Source organism: Sinocyclocheilus grahami, unplaced genomic scaffold (genome assembly GCF_001515645.1).
Source record: "Sinocyclocheilus grahami isolate Dianchi unplaced genomic scaffold, SAMN03320097.WGS_v1.1 scaffold530.1, whole genome shotgun sequence".
Lineage (NCBI taxonomy): Eukaryota > Metazoa > Chordata > Actinopteri > Cypriniformes > Cyprinidae > Sinocyclocheilus > Sinocyclocheilus grahami.
In genome coordinates this window covers 310,751-334,403 of record NW_015505709.1, presented here as the reverse complement: position 1 = coordinate 334,403, position 23,653 = coordinate 310,751, and the positions used below count along the sequence as shown (strand labels likewise).

General features: G+C 43.4%; 1 protein-coding gene across 1 annotated transcript in view; it reads left to right on the top strand.

Annotated features, from left to right (window-relative positions):
• The window catches only part of LOC107555282 (neurexin-3b-like), a 359,781-nt gene that overhangs the window by 115,653 nt on the left and 220,475 nt on the right, over positions 1-23,653 (top strand). The window contains exons 9-10 of the mRNA XM_016238037.1: positions 20,277-20,715; positions 22,833-23,216. Coding sequence (XP_016093523.1) covers positions 20,277-20,715; positions 22,833-23,216 — 823 coding nt within the window. The remainder of the gene's footprint in view (positions 1-20,276; positions 20,716-22,832; positions 23,217-23,653) is intronic.

Here is a 23,653-nt window from a genome sequence, read left to right as displayed (position 1 = left end):
AGCTCTAGATGCAGCATTTTGGATGAGCTGGAGTTTGTTTTATAAGCCTGCAGGATAACCACCCAGTAAAGAATAACAATAATCGAGCCTTGTGGTCATGAATGCATAAATTGACTTTTCTGCATTTAACACTAAGAGCATATATACATATAATTATATTATATTATATTAAATTATATACATAGATATAATTTAGATATATTTTTAAGATGTAAAATGCGGTTTTACAATGGTTAGAAATTTGTCTTTTCAAATTGCTATCAAATAGCACACCCAGGTTTGTAACTGACAACACAGACTTGGCAGAGCAGCCATCAAGGGTTAGATAGTGTTCAAGGTTATTATATGCAGCAATTTTGGGTCTAATAATTAAAACCTCTGTTTTTTTTTTGTATTCGTTCCATTTTGTGAAATGGTATATTTCATCAGGCAGTGAAGAAATATAGAGCTGAATATCATCAACATAACAGTGAAAATTAACACCATGTATCGTAAATGTATCTCCCAAGTGTAGCATGTCCTAGTACTGAGCCTTAATTGCAGTCTCCATACTGAAGTTGTGATCGATATGATACCTCTTCATTTACTGCTACAGATCGATGACAGTCAGATAAATACGATTTGAACCATGCCAGTGCAATTCCACTAATGCCAACATTACTATTAAGCCTATTCAAAACATCGTTGTGGTCAATACTATCAAATGCAGCATTTAGATCCAGTAACACTAGTAGTGAGATGCAACCAGGATCAGATGGTAAGAGCAAGTAATTTGTAACTGATGAGAGATACTTAATCCTGACAGGTAATATTCCTGACTAAGAAGAAACATAGTTGTGAGGATACTGCCTTTTCTAGTATTTTTGACAGAAAAGGGAGATTTGAGATCTGTCTGTAGTTAACTAATTCTCTAGGATCAAATAATGTATTTTTTATGAGAGGCTTAATAACAGTCAGCTTGAAAGTTTTTGGGACATATCCTAATGACAATGATGAATTAATAATATTAAGAAGAGGATGTACAACTTCTGGAAGCGCATCTTTCAGTATCTTAGTTGGTATACCGTCTAGTACTGTATACATTTTGTTGGTTTAGATGATGTAACAATATATACAATTCTACCTCTCCTATAGCAAATAATTAATATAATTTTTCCTCATGGGGTCTATAGTGCACTGTCTGATGCCATGCAGTAGCAGACGGTTGCATGTTTATAATTTTCTCTCTGATATTATTGATCATGTAATTTACAAAAATTTACACATTTACAATTTACAAAGTCATTACTGATGTGGTGTACCTAGGGTTGTGTTTGTTTTCTTCTAAATAAGTTGAAAAGTAAGCAGATCTTGCAGTTTTTAAGGACTTTCTGTAGGTAGAAATACTGTTCTTCCACGCAATGCAAAATACCCATTTTCCAGGCTGCTCTCTTGAGGGGATTTGTGTTCATTATACCATGGTTTCGGACTGTTCTCCTTAATTTTCTTTAAGTGTAAAGGAGCAACTGTATATAAAGTGCTAGAAAAGAGAGAGTCCATAGTTCCCCTTCAGTCAGTCACATCACAGGCAAGGCCTACAGAGCCACTGGACAGGCCACATCTTCCTAGCATGCCTCCTGCAGGTCTATCAGGCAAAGGTGCTTAACCCTCTGGGGTCTGAGGGTGTTTTGGGCCCTGGAGAAGTTTTGACATGTCCTGACATTTGTGCTTTTTTCAGTTGCTAATAAACATTTTAATGACTAAGTTTAGTAGCACCATAATCAGCACAAACTGGGCTACAATAATATGTGAGCAGCATATATGTATGTGATTGTGTTTTTGAGAAAACAACGTTTATGCGTGCTTAGTGAAAAACTAAAATTTTAAAGTCACTGAAATAAGGCCATAAAACACATACAGAACATTTGTTCACAGGACTATTGAGAACAGATCTTGAAGTCTAGAATTTTTTCATCAGAATGATGTGAAAATCATCTTGTTTACTCACTCACAGAAAACAATATATTGATTTAAATTTTCTAAGACACTTTTTGTGTAGAAAAGGAATATGCGAGGGGGCGTGAATCGTCATGTATAATGAGTGATTCACACCTGAGAAGACAAAGGCCTGCATAATGAGCTGCATAATGAGCTGTCAGGTGTGTGACTGAGAGGTGAACAGAGATTATCCTATCACAGTAAAGTTTTGACTAATCATTCTTACTGACATTAGGCTAGTGACATTATAACTCATATTACTTTTATATCATATTTCTGTCTGTTATAGAACATAAAAAACATCCTGGCATCGTGACATTTAGATGCTGTGAGTGAAACTTCATAATGTTTCACTTGATTATACATTTAGTCAGGAATTATAGTTTGGAGAAAGTCTAACTAGTAAAATGTGTACAAGTTATGTGAAAACTAATACAAGTAGGTTAATAAAAAATACTTACTCATGTTTTTTCCTGAGGTAATCCAGCTTCTTGAGGTGAATTCTGTCTTATTCCTCTCAGCGCGACGCGAACAGTAAAGCTTGAGGTCTTGCTGCTTTGTTTGCTGTGATGTGGGTGTTTACGCGCCGCGCGCTTCACGTGGATGATTATAATATCAATAGCGCTCAGCGCGTGGGCGTGGTCACATTAGAGATAATGAAGGGAGAGGTGAAAAACTGGACATCGCGTTGGTTTCATATGGATTACTTTATCACAGAATATTTGCTTTCGATAAGACTTGCTTAGTTTAAAAGTAGACATGTCAAGCTTTCTATAGATATATCTCTCATGTCTCTTTGTTGAGTATTTGCTGAGTTACAGTTCATTTTAATGACGCGTTTCTAAATAAAGATTACGCAGACCAAGGCGGCAGACTGCACACCCTGTTTGTTTTCTTTATTTTATAAATGCACAAAGTTCTGTTGTTATTATCTGTGTATACAAATAAAAGTAGACCCTTTACAGATTCGATTAATGTAATCTGTAAGTCTGTAAGATCAAAACTGAAAGTGTAATTTAAGTTATTTTCGGTGTGATCAGGAGAAGATGCCTCAAAACGCGTTAATCGACCTCAGAGGGTTAAGCAATTGCACAAGGGTAGTTCTGACCCAGGTGTGATGCAGGAACTGCGCACAGCGATGGACCTCACTGCAACTGAAAGTGACTGCACGTTCTCTGGATCAGGCGAAGACCACCTTGGTGGTCCAGTAATGCCACCTGTGGCTAAACCAGGTGGATATGAGGGAGACCGACAAATATAGATTTCTCGACTCCCCAATCTCCCAGGGTGGCCTCTTCGAAGACGCAGTAGAGAACATCGCCTAACAGTTCTCGGCTGCACAGAAGCAGATAGAGGCTATAAAACACATCCTGCTGCAGCTCCTCCGCCTGTTTGTCACCGAGGGCACCCTCCTACAGCCTCCACCTCTGCTCCAGCGTGGACTTAGCAGCAGCCTCCAGCTAGACCGTAGCATGGAGCTGACTGTAGGAAAGTGGCACAGCCCGTCTCTGCCCCTGCTAGGCCCATAAAGTGTCAGAGCATGAGGCGTTCCTGAGACGGGTGACCCAGCGATACAGGATCCTGCTCTTCAGGAGATGGTGAACGCACCACTCCTTCCCCTGGATGAGGGCCGGGTGGAGAATCTTTTGTTGAGTTCTTGTCTTGTTCTGCCACTGGCTCCAAGGCCACTGAAAATGTCAGTAAAAGAGCAGTTTCCTCTATCTCGGGGTTCCAAGAGGGGGGAATGGCGGTGTGCGATGCAATGCCTTGCCACTCTAATCCTCCTCTTCTTTCGCCAGGGCCTGGTTCGAGGATGCTATGCCTTCTCACACGCCCCCTGCCCAGTCGTGGGACCAGGTAGGTGTTGCACCACACACTCAGACCCCACTCCGGGATGCTGTGCCTTTACGGGTCGGGCCCCTGTGCTCCACCTCGCTGCCCCACTGCGGTATGTCTGTGGTTCCTCTATTCCTGCTTGTACGGTCTCTGGGGGCCTGGCTAGCGCTCCCCAGACGGTCTCACTGGCTCACTCAGACCATCAGACCTGGCTATGCGATTCAGTTCACCTGGTGTCCCCCAAAGTTCAGGGGCATTCGGTTCACCTCTGTGCTGGACAAAGATGCTCCTGTGTTGCGGGCAAAGATCGCAGTCCTGCTGGTGAAGGACACGATAGAGCCGGTCCCTCCAGCCCACATGAAGTCAGGGTTTTACAGCCCATACTTCATCATACCCAAGAATTTTCCATTGCATTCGTCCTCACGATTGGTTTGCAGCAACCGACCTGAAGGGCACATACTTTCATGTCTCGATTCTCCCTCGGCACAGGCCGTTTCTCCGTTTTGCACTCGAAGGACAGGCATATCAGTACAAGGTTCTGCCCTTCGGGCTGTCCCTGTCGCCTCGTGTCTTTAGGAAAGTCGTGGAGGCAGCCCTCATTCCTTTGAGGGAAGGAGGCGTTCGCATTCTCGACTAACTCGATGACTGTCTCATACTGGCCCAGTCGTGATGGCGGTTGTGCGGACACAGGGACCTGGTTCTCAGTCACCTCAGCCATTTGGGGCTTCGGGTCAACTGGGAAAAGGGAAAACTCTCCCTTGTGCAGAGTATCTCTTTTCTCGGAATGGAGTTGGACTCGGTCAACCTCACGGCACGTCTCTCAGCCGAGCGTAGCCAGTTGATGCTGAACTGCTTAAATTGAACTGCTGAACTGCTCGTTCAATGGTAGAAGAGTGGCCCCACTAAAACTGGGGCATATGGCATCCGCAGCCACAGTCACGCAGCTAGGGTTGCTTCATATGAGACCGCTTCAGTGTTGGCTTCACGTCCAAGTCCCAAGATGGGCATGGCTGCGTACATCAACCGTGGTCATGGTGGTCTACACTCTCATCACATTTCGCAACTCACCCACAATCTCCTCCTTTGGAGTCAGAAGCATCTGATGTCGCTTCGTGCCATTCACATCACGGGCAAACTCAATCATACAGCTCTCACGACAGCCCACACTTCCGGGGGAATGGTGACTCCACCCCAAGACGATCCAGCTGATTTGGAGACACTTCGGGTACACACAGGTAGACCTGTTTGCCTCTCCAGACATGTCCCGTTGGCAGTTGTTTTATTCCCTGACGGAGGGGACCCTCGGCATGGATGTGCTGGCACCCAGCTGGCCTCAGGGCTTATGCAATATGCATTTCCCCCAGTGAGCCTTCTCACACAGACGCTGTGAAAGGTCAGGGAGGATGAGGTGCAGGCCTTTTCAGTTGCGCCATACTGGTCCAACTGGACCTGGTTTCCGGAACTGATGCTCCTTGTTACAGGAAGTACCTTCTTTCTCAGGGGCTGGGCACCACATGTTACCCGCGTCCAGACCTCTGGAACCTCCACATGTGGTCTTTGAACGGGACACAGAGGTTTTAGGTGATCCAGCAGTAGTCAACACCATCACTTCAGCGAGAGCACCCTCTGCAAGGCACGCCTATTCTTTGAAGTGGAACTTGTATGTTGATTGGTGTTCTTCTCACCAAGAAGACCCCCGGAGATGCCCGGTCGGGGTTGTGCTTTCTTTTTTGCAAGAGGGGTTGGAGCGAAGGCACCCTGAAAGTTTATGCTGCCGCTATCGCCGCACATCATGATGCAGTAGAAGGTAAGTCTGTAGGGAAGCACGACCTGATCATCAGGCTCCTTATGGGTGCGAGGAGACTAAATCCTCCTCACTCTCACCTGGTACCCTCTTGGGATCTCCCCTTGGTCCTAACGGCTTTACAGGGGGAGCCTTTCAAACCTCTGCAGTCAGTAGAGCTCAAATTCCTGACTCTAAAGACGGTGCTTCTGACTGCACTGGCTTTCGTTAAGAGGGTAGGGGACCTGCAGGCATTTTTGTTCAGCGAATCATGCCTGGAATTGTGGCCGGATATGTGCCCAAGGTTCCCACTAAGCCCTTTAGGGATCAGGTGTTGAACCTGGAAGAGCTGCCCTTGGAGGAGGCAGACCCAACCCTTGCTCTGCTCTGTCCTGTTCATGCCTCACGTTCGGCAGTCAGCCGTGATGGAGTGCTAGATGCCCGGTCTAGTACTCGTGTGCATGCCCAAGGTCAGCCCCTGTGCTAGGCTTGGTGCCCATGCGCTTTATTCCCCCTTTGGGCGATCCTACATGTGTATTCTTCCACAGTACGGCTTCCCTCATGGTGAGCCCATATCTTTCGCTGGCAGAGCTGCTCTGTAGTGACTGGACCCATGTTAGTCTACCACTGAGACTTTCCATATGTAGCACTGGCCTGATTGGTCAGTCCATGTGTGTAATTTTCACGTTACCTCCTACGTGTAAGATGTGGTTTCCGTAGCACTCCCTTATGGGGGTACGCTTCCCCACTGTTTTCCAAATATCTCACTGTACGGAACAGCAATGATGAACACTTCTCGTTCTAAGTCCTGTCCTGTCTTCCGCCCCAGCAGTTGCGGGGGGATTCGCTGGCTTAGGCAGGGCACTGGAAGTGGCAGCAATGGTGGTGTTTTGATAGGGATCCCAATTCTTCAGTCGTTCTGACATAACGTTGAACGTGGCTAACTGAATGGGAATGTCTTGGTTAGGTATAGGGCTGTGCGATTTGGGGGAAAATATCAAATTGTGATTTTTTTGACAGATATTGCGATTGCGATTTAAGTCAATTATTAAAGTATTACATATGTTACATAGGCTGATTTATTCATTTTAAGTATTTGGGATTTTAAGAGCAAGTGGAAAATGTGCTGAATGTTTCATTTCATCCAAGTGAAATTAGCAAGCAGTTAGACTGAATTTACATTCGTTTTAAACGTGGAGCTAGGCGCGAGGCGAGACAGGTTGCGCGCGTACGTCAGGCCTCATCCATACTGCCAGATGCGCTCGTGAAGACTTGCGGTGCGGAGCCGGGTGCGAGTATAAACGAGCATTACAAGACAGGCTGCGTGAGTACGGCAAGCATGAACGGCTCATCCGTGATGCGGGATTCGCGCCACATGGGGTAGAGAGGAGCGCGTATGAGAAGCATTCACAGAAACAGGCTGTGTGTGCGCTCTTCTGAATTGGGAATAGCCAACATGCATTACAAACTTATTTCAAATTAATCTGTTGGGGAGATGAAATGTATAAGATATCGTTCACGTACTAACAAAAAGAATGTATCTTTTATTCTCCAGTACTGAAAACAGAACCGATACGGGAGCTTTTGATATGCGCTGTGACGCAGCTCTTGCAAATTACATTTTTTGTTCGCTGTCTGTCATTTCAAAGCTTAAGTTGCATGCGGTTTTCTTTAGTTTTAATTTGCCTAACTATCGATCTGACCCAGTAGACGCCATAATCCCACTCTGTCTCTCTCCCGTCCCGCTTTCCGTTTTTTTTTTTTTAATGGTGGGTGTTTACGCAATTTGCTAGAGCAGTGCTGATTGGGGAGAATGGAGGTGCGCTCACTCTTGCCCAGGGCAAGTAAGACTGCAACTGAAGGCTGACAGTCATGCATATGCTCTGGAACAGAGTAATATCGCGTCCACATCGCAGGCTTTGCGATTAGGAAATCGCAACGTCTCAAATTGCGATTTCGATTAATCGCACAGCCCTAGTTAGGTATGTAACCCTCGTTCCCTGAAGGAGGAATCTTCCTTATATACTCGCGATGCGGGGTGGGGTGCATGACTTTGGACATTGGTTAATTTTATTACACTCGAAGGTGACTCAGGCAAAATCCCAATTTGTCAGTTGTAATGACGTAATGTCTCTGTTCCCTTCTTCAGGGAAAGGGGGTTACATACGTAACCTAGATGTTTCTGTTGCTACATTAAGTTCCCTTTCGATATCTTAACTTGTACTGCGTCTTGCTAGACGCATATGGGAAAAAAGCCTTTTTTCTCCTGAACTGAAGCCTATTTCATTCACGCAGTGAAACTGTACGGCCATTGGTTCGAAAAAGCGAACCAATGGTGTGGCAGCAGACCTGCACGAGCCTATGGTGACGAAGCCCGCCAAAGCCCACCAGAATGGGCGGGGCATCTGGCTGTATAAGTGGGCGCTCGCCACAGGATTCTCAGATTTCTTCTCCTTCAGCGACGACTCTACGTCTCAAGCTGATCCGAAGCCACTCGCCATTGACATGCCTTCGCAGCTGGAATTGGGACCTCTCACCTCTCATTGTTGCAAATTCCGCGCCGTTATTGCGGCTCGTGCGGGTCCCCCCTGCTGTCCCCCCCGATGACGGCCACACGGAGTGCGTTTCCTGCTAGGGGAAATCCCATGCGGAAGCTGCGCTCACGGGAGCTAATTGCTCTCATTGCGAGAGTTTTAGTCTCGCCTCTCTCCGCTCACAGATCATTCACGCCCAGTGCCACCAAAGACGGGACGGATACTGAGCTTCTCCATATCCTCTCCAAGGCGGTCGAAGAGCTGGGTTTAGAGTGGTCCCCTCCAGAGTACCTCTCCGTTCTTCCCGGAGGTCCACGACGAGCTCACCAGATTGTGGTGCGCTCCATACTCCGCCCGCCTCCGTACTGCCTCTTCATCCGCCCTCACCTCCATCGACGGCGCTGAAGAAAAGGGGTACGATAAGCTGCCTCCCCTAGGTGAGTCAGTGGCCGCGCATCTCAGCCCGCCCACGGCCATCGGCTGGAGAGCGAAGGCCGCTCACCCGTCTAAGCCTGTAGGACTACTTCAGCTCTCGCTGAACGCGCCTACACCTCAGCTGGACAGGCGGCCGCGGCGCTTCATTCTATGGCAGTCCTTCAGGTCTTCCAGGCCAAAATCCTTGCATCCTCCGAGTCTGGCCTGGACCCTGCTACCCTCAGGGATCTGAGGAACACGACAGTCCTGGCTCTACGCGCCACCAAGACCACCGCCCAGGCGATTGGGAGATCGATGGCCAGCCTTGTGGTGCTCACCATTTATGGTTGACGCTGACGGAGATGAAGGACGCGGATAAGATCCCCTTCCTCGATGCTCCTGTCTCCCCCAAGAGCCTTTTCGGCCCAGCGGTCGAAGGGTTTGCTGAACGCTTCACGGAGGCACAGAAATCGTCCCAGGCGATGCGACATTTCCTGCCTAAGCGCTCCAGCTCCGCTGCCGTCTCAGCTCACCCAAAATCTGCGCCGACCCAGTAGCCTGCGAAACCAGCACCTGCCACCCCCGCTATTCAGCCCGTTAAAGTGCAGCAGACACGGGAGGCTCTCGCTCGGCCAGACGCTACCCTCTTCCTAAGCGCCAGGGACCCTGACCCAAGATTGTGTTGGACCCAGCGCCTTAGGCGTCATCCTGATCCATGAGAAAGGAAGAGGATGGGGTCAGATCTCGTCACGGACGGGCCGCCCCTCAAGCAGCCTCTCTTACACCTCTTGACACCCCGTTCAGCTCCGTTCGACGCTACCCTCTTCCTAAGCGCCAGGGACCCTGACCCAAGATTGTGTTGGACCCAGCGCCTTAGGCGTCATCCTGATCCATGAGAAAGGAAGAGGATGGGGTCAGATCTCGTCACGGACGGGCCGCCCCTCAAGCAGCCTCTCTTACACCTCTTGACACCCCGTTCAGCTCCGTTCGGTTCCTCCAGCCCAGAGCGAGTCAGGCCTTTACAGTCGTTACTTCCTCATCCCCAAAAGAGATGGTGGCCTCCGGCCCATCCTCGATCTCAGACACCTGAATCGCGCCCTCATGAAGAGGTCGTTCAGGATGATTACACTGAAACAGATCCTCGCGCAAATTCACTCGAGAGACTGGTTCTTTTCCCTGGACCTGAAAAATGCATACTTTCACATCCAGATAGCCCCTCGTCACAGGTCATTGTTGAGATTCGCCTTCGAAGGTGTGGCTTATCAATATACGGTCCTTCCCTTCGGGCTGTCCCTGGCCCCCCGCACTTTTACGAAGTGCATGGATGCGGCTCTTTTCCCTCTGAGACAGATGGGAGTCCGTATTGTCAATTACCTCGACGACTGGGTCGTCCTGGCCCAGTCGGAGGCAGAACTAATATCTCACAGAGCCCTCCTCCTCAGCCACCTGGAGTGCCTGGGACTCAGGGTCAATTTTGCCAAGAGCTCATTGCTTCCCAGCCAACGAATCTCGTTCATGGGAACAATCTTCGACTCAGCTCAAATGAAAGCTGTAGTCATGCCAGAACGAGCTCTGGCCATACGGAGGCTGGCGACCTCCTTTAAGATCGGTACCGCTCGCCCTCTCAAAGCGTTTCAAAGGATACTGGGCCTTATGGCAGCAGCATCTCCAGTGTTACAGTTGTGTCTGCTGCGTATGCGCCCCCTTCAGCGCTGGTTGAAACCACAGGTTCCATTCCATGCGTGGTGTCACGGATGCCTGCATATCAGGGTGAGTCAGGCCTGTGTATCGGCCCTGACCCTCTGGAAGAACAAATTGAACCGGGGAGCGGACATGTTATCAAGGAGCAATGTCCCCTCAGGAGAATGGACGCTCCATCCGCAAACGGTTCAGAAAATCTGGGAGATCTTCGGCAAGGCCGAGGTAGACCTCTTTGCTTCAGAAGACAACTCTCACTGCCAAATTTATTTCTCAAAGACCAGGGACGCGTTGGCCCACGATTGGCCCAACCTCCTTCTTAATGCTTTCCCCCCGATCGCTCTGATCCCACAGGTAATCAGGCGAGTGAGGGAACAAAAACACAGGGTTCTCCTGGTAGCCCCCCTGTGGATGAACCAGCTGTGGCTATCAGAGCTGACTCAGCTACTGATAGCGGCCCCTTGGCCTGTTCCACTGAGACAGGATCTCCTCTCTCAAGCGAACGGGACATTATGGCATCCTCGGCCCGACCTATGGGCCCTACACCTCTGGCCGCTCAACGGGAGCCTTCGTGCCTCCCAGAGTCTTAAACACAATGTCGGAGGCTAGAGCTCAGTCTACTAGACGCCTCTATGCCTTAAAGTGGTATTTTTTCTCCGCCTGGTGTTTAAACCGTGGCAAAGACCCTCTCACTTCCGAATTAGCAGAGGTGCTGTCTTTTCTACAAGACCTGCTGGATAAGGGTCGCTCCCCATCCATGCTCAAAGTCTGTGTGGCGGCTATTGAGGGCCAATCAGTGGGCAGAAATAGCGCAGTCATCCGCTTCCTGAAGGGTGCAAGGAGGATGAATCCGCCTCGTCCCCCTACCATCCCTTCATGGAACCTGCCTACTGTGCTGAGGGCCCTGAAGGGCCCCGCTTTCGAGGCGCTACAAGCCGGTACAAGCCGCCAACATTAGGTTGCTATCGCTAAAGACTGCTTTGCTTCTAGCACTAGCATCAGTAAAGCGAATCTCAATTTGCCCTGCCTGTCTGGAATTCGGGCCTAACGACTCTAAAGTCATCCTGAAACCGATGCACGGTTACGTACCTAAAGTGCTCTCCACTCCGTTCAGAGCACAGGTCATTACGCTCTCCGCGCTTCCTCCAACTGAAGAGGACAGAGAGCTATCTCTGCTCTGCCCCGTCGGGGCGTTGAGAATCTATATTGAGCGTTCCGCTCCCTATAGGCGATCGTAACAACTCTTTGTCAACTTCGGTAACTGCACCAAGGGGTTTCCGGTTACGAAGTAAAGACTCTCTAGATGGATAGTAGACGCCATCTCGCTAGCATACTCTTCCTTGGGCCTCCAATGCCCCATTGGAGTACGGGCCCACTTGACTAGAGGCATCGCCTCGTCGTGGGCATGGTCCAGTGGTGTGTCCATTGCGGATATTTGTGAGGCGGCCGGCTGGGCCTCGACGTCCACACGGTTTTATAACCTGGAAGTTCCGGCCTTACAGGCCAGGGTTCTTTCTGCTTGAAATGGCATGCGCTGCGTAAACAGACATGACAGAGAGCCCTTGGCCGTACCGCACCCAAGTTCTCTGGTATTGTTCACCTGTTAGCTCTCGACCCCTGGGTGTCGAAGTTACGGGTATACTCTGGAACGATTAACCAGGCCGGGTGTGACCTAGAAAGCTCAGCCCGCTTTAGCCTTGGGTTATTGTTGACTTCTCTATAAGCATTGGTTGCTTATGGAAGTTATACCTTTAGTCGTTCCACTACATTAGCACAGCGTGATTGGACTGTTCCCATATGTGTCTAGTAAGACGCAGTACGAGTGAAGTATCGAAAGGGAACGTACTCGGTTACTAACGTAACCTCGGTTCCCTGGGATACGAGAACTGCGTTGCTTGCCGTGCTATGTAGCTGCACGACTCAGTCATCGCTTCAGTCGAAGTAAACCTGAGAATCCTGTGGCGAGCGCCCGCTTATATAGCCAGATGCCCCACCCATTCTGGCGGGCTTTGGCGGGCTTCATCGCCATAGGCTCGTGCAGCTCCGCTGTCGCGCCATTGGTTCGTTTTAAAGCCCTGCACGAACCAATGGCCGTGCAGTTTCACTGCGTGAATTAAATAGGCTTCAGTTCAGGAGAAAAAAAGTTTTTTTTCCCCATATGCATCTAGCAAGACGCAGTACTGGTTCCCGTATCTCAGGGAACCGAGGTTACGTTAGTAAATGAGTACGTTTTTCTAAGCTATTGGATATGCCAAGGAGTTGAGACAAAATAAGAACGATTATTAACAAAGCAATCTTTTGTGGTAGAAGTGATAGTTCTTCCATATTTGTAACAAGGAGTTAATTTTCTGACTTTGATTAAATAGAGTATACACAAGACTAGATAATGATCTGAGATGACATTTCTCTGCTGCAGAATTTCAATGCCTGTTTCCTTCAAAACTGATTCTAAGTGACAATATTAAATCTAAAGTATAATTACAAGTATGTCCTGACATGGATTGTCTAATTCTAATGGAGTTTAAAATGCCTATAAATATCAATCTCAGTGCATCTATTCGGTTATCTACATAGATATTAAAATAACCAACAGTTAAGAATTTATCTGTAGCCAGTTCTAATTCAAATAGAAAATCAGCAAATTCTTTGATAAAGTCTGTATGTCATTGCTAGTACAAATGTCAAAAGGATACTGTTATAACCCATGGTTATAACAGTATCCTTGTGGGGTAGACTCATTTAAAGTAATGTAATCTTCTGGTTTTAGGCAGGTTTCTGTCAAATAAAGCACATCTAGGTAATGATCTGTGGTCATATAATTTACAAAAAGTACTTTTTTAGAAAGGGATCTAATCTTCATCAAACACATTATAATTTGTTTATCTGTATTATATATTTTTTTATTGTTGAACATCAATTAAATTATTTCCCTTAAATGGGTTCAGGTGTTTCTATGTGCTAAGATTTATCTGACTTCTGTGACATGAGGCGGCCATCAGGCGGTTGGTTAGCTCAGTCTATCTGCTTCATGATCTTGGCCCCAGTTAGTCAAATACTATCACTAAAGCCGGGCGCACACTGTGCAATTTATAATAGTCCTTTACGATTGATACTTCTCAGAATGTACAAGCATGATCCTCATGTCACACTGTACACAGGATCTCAGCTGTTATTAATGTCAGACTATACAACAGTCAAGACGCGATAAAAACAGACACGTGCAAGAAACATCAACCCATGACATGTTTGGTGAAGGTGAAGGTGAAGGTGACCATTACACACAGGAAGGACATGGTTGCTAACGGAGCGAGTGTTTTCAGTTAATTCCTATGAAAGTGAGCGTGAAGCTCAACTTCTATATAAATTAATTAAAAGATCTCACTCTGCTCGGCTCCAGTGGGCATGCACCATAACAACGAAAACTCCAACAATCATTTTGATCATGGCTTGTCTTTAAAAACTAAGACAAGACGTTTGTCGTAGAAGAAGTTACACTGCAGGACTGTGCGCCAAATCTTCTGACACTGCCAGAATTTCGCCTGAGGTAGAATTTGATCGCCACGGTCATTAATCGGCTGTCGGTGAACATGTCAAACTAACAACCAAAGACTTCAGATTTTAGCCTAGGATCAGAGGAATCTTTCTCTCAGATGGTCAAATCGTGGCCACAGTCATACAGTGTGCACACGGCTTAAGACTAAATGCTATATTTTTAGACAGATGAGCTGCACCACCCCAAGAGGGATGATTACCATATTTTTAACAGGTCAGGTCTGCCCCAAAAATGTGTCTGTGAAACCTATGTTATCCTTTGGGCATCCAATCATTGAGTGAACAACATAGCAGGACCTTTGAAAAACAGATACACATGAAGAACAAAGCAACATATTCCACAGAATAAGTGACAGGTGTATTAGTTCTTATTTGGTCTATTGGGCTTATTTATATGGTCTAGTAAGCACCCAGAACATCCTATTAATTACCCTAGTGCCCTGGCAAACACTCAAAACGTATAAAAATCTAGTTTACATAAAAATCTGTAAATAACTGTTATAATCTCACTATCCTGGTGCATGCAGGGTACATTTGGCAGCATTCTAATGAAATCAGACTTTTAGATGCTGTCATATTTTCTTGGCATCTTGTTTGTTATATTGCTATTTCGGCCTTTGTGTGGTCATGTGATAGCAGACAGTGGAGAAAAGGAAGTCTGGGGTGATGATTATTGGCTCTGGGGCAACCGCATTGGCTTGTGTTTCAGTGATGAACTTGTGGCTGCCATTGTTGTCTGCACATTTGACAACAGGAGATTAAAAATCTCTACCATGACTCCAAATATGACATTTGCTTTTGTGCAGATAATTTTACACTTTCCCCGGAGGCGATGGCATCATGTACTGCATCACATAATAAATATGGGAAATTCAATGTTTACTTGTTTACATTCAGAAATAATTGCTATTGCTGTATGTATTTTTTATTTTTTACATAAGTTAAAGACACACTGAGGTCCTTTCCAGATTTCTTCATTAGAAAATGAATTACAGGAAGCAGAAAAAAATGTTAGATTTGCACTTCATAACATGTTTTTGTGCAGCATCGGCATCCACAGATCCTTGAGACTGGGAAAATCATTATGAGAAATGAATAACCTTAGTTTGAGCTAAACCTGACAAAACCTCCATTTTGGACATCTGAGACAGAACACAGTGTCTCATTCACACCAAGAATAACTATAAAGATAACTATATTAGTGCCTACACCAGCGTTCTCTTTATAGTGCATGCTTCAGCTGTTGTGTGATCACAATTGCAGTGCATACTTTAAAATGCCTAGGATTGAATCATAGAGTGTTTTTATTGTTCATCAGCTGGGTGCAAAAATGCTCTAAAAGTGATATCGTAAGATATCATAATACCGTAGTTGTGGTGTGGCCTTCTCTATTCTGTAAGAGTATGGTTATCGTTCTTGATGTGAATGAGTAGGCTAGTCCACCCAAAAAGTCACTCACCCTCAAGTTGTTCCAAACCTGTATGACTTTCTTTGAGCACAGAAGATGTTTTGAAGAATGTTGATAACCAGGCAAGTTCGATGCCCATTGACTTCCATTGTATGGATAAAACAATCCTACAGGTTTAGAAACACATGAATGTGGGTATTACATTTGCTACTGGGAGGGAGCACGGAGCGAGGAACGAGAAGACCAGGAGATTCAGGAGATCAGGCATTGATACATCAACAAGGAGATTTTAATAATATAATCCAACACAAGGGAACCAGGAAAACGCACGTAGCTGATGAGGTTGTCATAAACAATATCGGACACCGAATGGACGTAGGAGACAGGCTTATAAAGGAGCACAAATGATAAGACTAAAGGAACATGGCTTGAGACAAATCAACATAATCAGAACAGGAACAGGAAGAACCAAATAAGGGCAAAAGGAAACACATGGGAAAACCAGGACATGGAACACGAGGGGAGCAAAACACGGAACAGAGTCTGACATTACTCCCCCCTCCTGGAAGGCGCGTCCCACGCCGTAACAATTCCACCAGGGGGTAAGTTTCCTAAAAAAGCTATATTTTGAACAAAAAGCTGAGATACGAATTGGATTCAGAATGATGATCAAAACATAGATTGATTAGATCATGTTCATCAACACCCCGAAGCTTGCATAGTCCTAAACCTCTTTGTGTGTTTGACATTTTGTTCAGTAGCTTTAGGCAGTTTTAATTTATATGCTGTTGAACGTTTGATGATCACATTAGCTTACATGCACATAAGCAATGCTTCTATCGCTGGTTTCTGCTTCTTCTTTGGCTGTTTTTGGAACTTTGCTTATTTTTGGATCCAGAGATTCTGTATTATTTCAGAAGATGCGTAATAGCACCACCTAATGAATAACAGTGAAAACATGGATTTCCGGAAAATTCTGTCAGTGCCAGGGAAGCGTTGTGTCATACATGATGGAACATTTTGTCAATGGCGGGGAGAGAGTTAAAATCTGCCACGTGACATGCAATACAGAATGAACTGTTAAATAATGTTAGTTAAAGGGGTCATATGATGCTATTTTAAAGATCATTATTTTGTGTATTTGGTGTAACAGAATATGTTGACAAGCTTTAATGTTCAAAAAACACATTATTTTTCAAATACTGTACATTATAGCAGGTCCTCTATGCCCCGCCTCTCTCAAACACGTCGTTTTCAACAAAGCCGCCTCCTTTGACAAGCGCAGTCTGATCTGATTGGCCAGCTGACCCAGTGCATTGTGATTGGCCGAACACCACAAGCACGCGTCAGAAATGTAACGCCCCTTACCATAATCGCTTCAGCTTTCAAAGTAAATATCAAGACAGTTAATAATGTCGTTAGTTTTACCATCAGTTCAAGCTCAAAAGGGCAACAAAGTCGTGTGACAGACACAGTGATGATGCAGATTGTCATAGCAAAGTCGGAATTGACCCTTTTTTTTTTTTTAGAAATAGACTTTGTGCACAGCCAGCCTTGTACTCTTCTAGGTTCAAAAAATTGTCGTCCATAAAATGCGTTGCACAAATTCAAACATCTGGACTGTGCTGTTCTGTTGTAAATAAATCTTAACCAATGATTCCTATTTGCATCTACTTCCGGAAGGCCAAATAATGGGATTTTGCTTTTGCACTGAAACATACACCGTCTCCCTGTCATGGCTGCATCAACACTACTGCTGTTCCTGAAACCACGCCTTCTTTCTTTGCGTGCACATTTGGGCTGCATTATGCTAATATTTCCACATAGTGATGTAGATATGTGGGGGCATATTAGGTAGGCGTAGTTGACCCTTAATTTTTATAAAGAATATCTCTTTGGATTTGAGACTTTAGTCTTTGCAACTTTACAGACCTTCTTTATGCACCAAGAGCTTGTAACACTCCAAAGAGAAAGGAAAACTTGAAATCGCATCATATGACCCCTTTAAGTTGGCCTTTGGATGAGCTCGTCAGCACATACCTTTTTTACTCATGGTTACAGGCGATCATTTTATCAGAGCGAATGTAATCAACAATGTCTGATCTCACCCCCTCAAAAATAGAAATTATATGAATATCCATAAGTTTTGTCTTTTGAGCAAGTCTTCAACTGTTATTATGGCTTATCGGAAATAAATGTTTTAAAATTAACAATGTTACAAAAGTTGCTGCTTTTGTTAACAAAAGTTACAAATGCTGACATTTGACATAACAGTTGCTAGATATTTTATTTGTCAAACACAAAAAAAGTCTATCTCTGGTTGGTTTAAAATCCTTTAAATCTCTTGAGTTGTCACCATCTCTGAAATGCCAGTCCGATGTTTTATTACAAGCTCTCTGTCACTTCCCTTTTTGCTTGTAAGATCTTTTCTGAACAAGGTTTCTTTGTTGAAACAACAGATGATTCCTCCGATGGTTGTCTTCTTGAACAATTCATTGTGTTGATGTTGCTCATCAGTTACGGCTACAAGCTGTCAGAAATATTAACACACCTCTGATCGCTCCATGCATGCGCTCTGATAGCTGGACCCTCTTCTCTTTGTTTATAGATGTTGACATTACGACACAAATACGAATGACATAAGACTGACATTTCCTGCAAAAATCTGACCCAACAGCTCAAATTATAAATAATTATTATAAACTTACCTTTTTGAATTTGAAGGCAAGGAGACAATTTTGAACACTTTTTTTATGTACTTGTTTCATAATTGATTCTTGTTCACCAAGATCTGTGGCACAATGATACAAAATGACTAGTTAACAATAACAAATAAGTATCAAAATGTTACCTCAAATGATTTATTATTTATGTAGAATTGTGATGGTGTTAACATGGATATGATTTGAAAATACAGTACTAAAATATATTTACGTTGTAAATATGTCTTATAACACAGTTATGTTGTAACAACTCTGGAATTTTCTCCTCTGAAATATTGATTTTCACTAATGATGCGTATCTTCATCTCACCCCCCAACTGTGTCAGCCGGTGCTTCTCCCTATGTGTCTACGTGTTTCTACTTAGTGGCACTTCTCATTAATCCCGGGCCTAATGCAGCACCAAGATCCCTATAACATGATAAGACACTGAGCCTAGATAGATTAGGGTCCACTCCCCGCTCCCAGAGCTCATTCGATACCAAGCAGCCCCCATGCTCACAGAGGGAGAGAGTCAAGACAGAGAACCTGTAGAGTTGTTAAAGGCCGACTTTGATTATAAATGGCACTCTGTGGACAGAGGATGGCCCCCGGATAAGGTGATAAAGCGAGGGTGTAACTTTAGATAATGTATCTGAGTATGTGGACTTCCCTACCCACACTATCTTTCTGCAAATTATTTTCCATTATACTGCTATCGATCGGTTAGAGGTAATGGCCATTGGAAACATAACCTGAGGCATAACTACATTCCAGTGCAGGAAATGTTGATTGGAGGAAAGGAACAGAAGCGCTGAGGAAACATTTTCTGGGTTTCAGCATTGAAAAGGCTTTGTATTTTTGTTTCACCAGGGACTGTTTAAAGAACAGTTTTACTCTCTCTCTCGCTCTCTCTCTACAATTGTAGCATAACTATGGTGGCTTGGGGTGAGACATATCGAAGAACTTGGCCAGTGACATTCAGTTTGTCCTAATCTCAGAGTTCAGGGTGGGTCTGTTTTGAAAGGTGTATATGTTAATGTTAAAAACTGTTTATTTCTGGAAAATGTATAGGATTGTTTACTTCTGGAAACCTACTGCTATATTGGCACATCTCTGCAACACAGATGATTAGGAAGCGTGGAATAATTGGGGTTGATGGTAGACCGGTGCTGATCCAGGCCAGATTATAGGTAGAGAAAAGAAATGTGATAATGTTAGTAACTCTTTCCAGAGTTCATCACGCTCTGTCTCTCTCTCTCTGCAGTCGCTGCAGTTACTATAAAGGGCACCTGTGTTGATTTACTGTCAAATCTTCCAGGATTATCTGTAATCCTGGAGCTTCAAAATCTGTTTGCTGACAGCTGTGTTCTCTAACAGAACTGCTGTTTGCTGTGCACATAGTGTCCTATATAGCAGCAAAAGCTCTTTTTTTGAGGAAAAGAAGGAAAAAGCCTTTTAATTTTCTGCTTGAGTGAATTTCAATTTACAGTTCTTCTCGGTTTGTATTGTGTTGTATTTGGCTATAATGCATAGCTGACTCTATATATATGAGTCTTTGCCTTGGTAAATGGGCACAATATCACAACACATCCTTTGAATATCTTCTAATGTATTCTAGTGTATCGCGGATTTTGCTTTTCAATAGCTGTGTTATTTTCACCAATAGGTCCAGGGCATATACTGTAATTTATAAAAATGACTTAGACAATGTTCCAATTGTTTTTTTTTCTTTCAGAAGTAATGCTTGTATTTTTCCCCTTATGAATTTTACACACAAATGTACATTATTACAAATTATTACAAATTACATGCATTGCCATTTATTATGATTCTGATTATTATTATTATTATTTGAAAACTGAACAAAAGAAGACAGGAAACTAGTGAAAACAAACTAAAAGTCCATGATAATGAAACTAACTAAACAGAACCATGACATTATTATTATCATATATAATTAGTATTATTTATTTGTTTGGTTGTTTAAAATACTATTAATTTATATTTTGTTATGCCTTGATAAGTATATTACATACAGGGACCACACAGTTGTCAATATTTGTATATTAAGGATACTTAAAATGCCTACAATTAATTGTATCACAAACAACATATCAAAACATCTGTGAGAAAAAAAAAACTATCTTTTCTGTAGTGAACAAATTTATCTGAGCCATTTTTCCAATGACTTCTAACCAGATGGATTTAATGAATTAAGTAACTACCCCTTGATTTAGCATAACCACAGGTGTAGTTTTTACTTTAGTATAGTCAAAATAAAAAAATTTAGAAAAATGGCAAAGGGTGCTCTAATTTTTAGGTTGTCCTATACTCATTAGCAATTGCCCATGATGTGTTTCTCCAATTCTAGGTGGTCTACAAAAACAACGACATACGACTGGAACTCTCTCGCCTGGCCCGCATCGCAGACCCCAAAATGAAGCTACAAGGGGACGTGGTGTTTAAATGTGAGAATGTCCCCACCCTAGACCCTATCTCTTTTGAGACACCAGAATCCTTCCTCAGCCTGCCCAAGTGGAACACCAAGCGTGTGGGCTCCATTTCCTTTGACTTTCGCACCTCAGAGCCCAATGGACTAATCCTTTTTACGCAAGGTAAGCCCCAGGACAAGAAAGATGCTCGTAGCCAGAGGAGCAACAAAGTGGACTTCTTCGCTGTGGAACTTCTAGATGGAAATCTCTATCTTCTGCTGGACATGGGATCAGGAACTATTAAAGTCAAAGCCACACAGAGTAAGGTTAATGATGGAGCATGGCACCATGTGGACATCCAGAGAGATGGAAGATCAGGTGAGCAGATTCATTTTCTCCAGAACATCAGGGATCTTAAAAGTAAAGTGTTGTTTTGCACCAAACTTAGCAAAGAATTTGAATCCTTCAGATCTGCATGACGCTCAATGAGTTTGTTTGATAAAATATTGTTTAAATGAATCATTTTTCCAAAGCACTAAAGTACTTGAGGATGTGAAATGTTGTGATTTTTTTTTTTGTGTGTGTCATGCCTAACGACACCCTTTAGACAACTATATTCACAATATTTTTTGCTTAACTGTGGAGCTTAAAAAGTTTCCATTTTGGCATCAGACTGTCAAATTTGTAAGTTTTGGAGTAACTTCTGCAAAGTTTTAAAAAGACATCTAAATTGCCAACAAATTGTCTGTAAAAAGAAGTCAATAATGTAGCACTTTCATCTGCGAAAATAATCTATTCTCAATTGTAACTTAATGACATAATTCCTTTCTAAACTTCTCTGTATTAAGCACTCATATTAGGCTTGATTCTAAATCATTTTCACAGCAGACAACAAAGTGAACAAAGTGACTTCAATAAAAAGTCATCTAGCATAATAAATGTATGGATTTTTTTTTTCTTAAGCACAGGATAAATGTTCTGTGGAAGACTACAATGCAGATTTAGAGCTTTCATCATCGTGTTGTCACAAACTTCACATCTGAGAATGGACACTTCTCCATATTAAAGTCACAAGAGGGTGGCTCTTATTTTATGCCTCTGGTCATGCTATACAGAGCAGTCCAAAAGTCTGAGACAGTGCTTAAAATCTGACATTTCTTTCATTTAAATGAACAGAAAGCTTTTGGTTTATGAACATTTTTGAACAAATATATACATACATGGTTAATGGTCGCATTGGCATGCTGGTAAAAAAATCAAATATTTCAAATGTAAACATTTAGATGAGTTATTTCATAAGTAATCTAAAAGTAATCCAAAAGTAGTCAGAATATATTACGTTAAAAGAGTCATCTAAATTACATTACTGACTACAGTTTTCATCATGTGATAATTTGTAATCAATAACAGACTACAATTTGTAAGACATTTTCCAGCACTATATATGTAAGGGCAACTTTTTATATTTAACTTATAATTTAAATTTTATTTAAAATTAAATCAACATCAACCAAAGCCATCTGTACATTTCAAAGCTGGACATGACATTTATGTTTATTTACACAGGCTGTTCATAATAATGTAAATAATAAAAAAATGTTTGATGCTGAAATAATGCTTGCTTTTCACATTTCATTTTAATCACAACAGTCAGAATAGTTTTGGTGAATGGGTTGTTTTATCTGTTCATGGATGGTGATTAACTCCTTGTCTGATTAATAGCCATCATACAACTTGTATGTTGTCAGCAAAAACAGGCAGAGACAAATATATAGACATGTGGGTGTTGAGAGACCAAGAATACTTGCATAATAAAGACCAGTAGAGGAACTCAGAATGCCTCCTCAATCTGCCAGTGCCTCCACACTGAACTATTGATGTTTCTATTCTGAAACTCCTGCCTGCCTGTATCCTTTAGCACATCATTGTGTCAGAGCACTTTAACACAAACACACACACACACACACACACACACACACACGTCTGGTTTACTATCCTTGTGGAGACTCCCCATAGGCGTATTGGTTTTTAAACTGTACAAACTATATATTCTATCGCCCTACACTAACCATATATATAATCCTACCCCTCACAAAAAAAAACTTTCTGCATTTTTACATTCTCAAAAAAAACTAACAAAACAAACATTCTGTATGATTTATAAGCTTGTTTCCCCATTGTTTCCCCACAGTGACACAAGTCCCCATGAGTCTGTCTATTCAGTCTGTATATTCAGGTTTAAGTCCCCACCGGAATAGAAAAACATGTAAACACAAATGTGCATGTCTGTATATTTCTATATTTATTACACTGTTTTACCTTGATTCTCATTGGTTAGCAGCATTCTGTGGTCAAATATATATATTTTTTATAATGGCTACTTTTATAATGACTGAGTACTTATTTCTGTGTGTATTTTTTCAGCATGTCATTATTATCTTATTTTGGGTGAGCTTATCTTGTCCTTCTTGACGGCCTGTTGTTGTTTTGAACAGGTATCATCTCTGTGAATAGCCGTCGGACTCCATTCACTGCCAGTGGAGAGAATGAGATTCTAGACCTGGAGGGTGACCTATATCTCGGAGGTCTCCCAGACAACCGTGTCGGCCTGGTCCTTCCCACCGAACTGTGGACCGCTATGTTGAACTATGGCTATGTGGGCTGCATCCGTGATCTTTTCATAGACGGTCGCAGTAAAGACATTCGCCAGATCGCAGAGGCACAGAATGGAGTTGGAATCAAGTCATCCTGCAGCAAAGTAACAGGCAAACAGTGTGACAGCAACCCCTGCAAAAACAACGGCGTTTGCAAAGAGGGCTGGAATCGCTTCATCTGTGACTGTACCGGTACCGGATACTGGGATCGAACCTGTGAGAGAGGTGAGTGATGCTGCTGTTAGTGTTGCGTAACCTGACTTTCTGCCTGTTTTTTTTTTTTTTTGTCTGTGGATGGACCGTGATTTAATATAAGGTGATTTAATAATAAAATATCTGAACTTACACCAATATGATTCCTCTGCGAATGCCATCTTCTCACAAGATGCAGGAATCCATTCAACGCAATCCTCACAGTGCATTATAGGTATTCTCTAGCCATGTACACCAGTTGTACAGTAATTATTGCAGTGCATAATGGGATTGAATGGATAATATCCATTATGGCAGTGGTTCTCAACCCTGGTCCTGGAGGCACCCCAGCACTGCACGTTTTGCATGTATCCTTAATCAAACACACCTGATTCAGGTCATAAGCTCATTAGTAGAGACTCCAAGACCTGAAATTGGTGTGTCAGAGAAAAGAGACATGCAAAATGAGC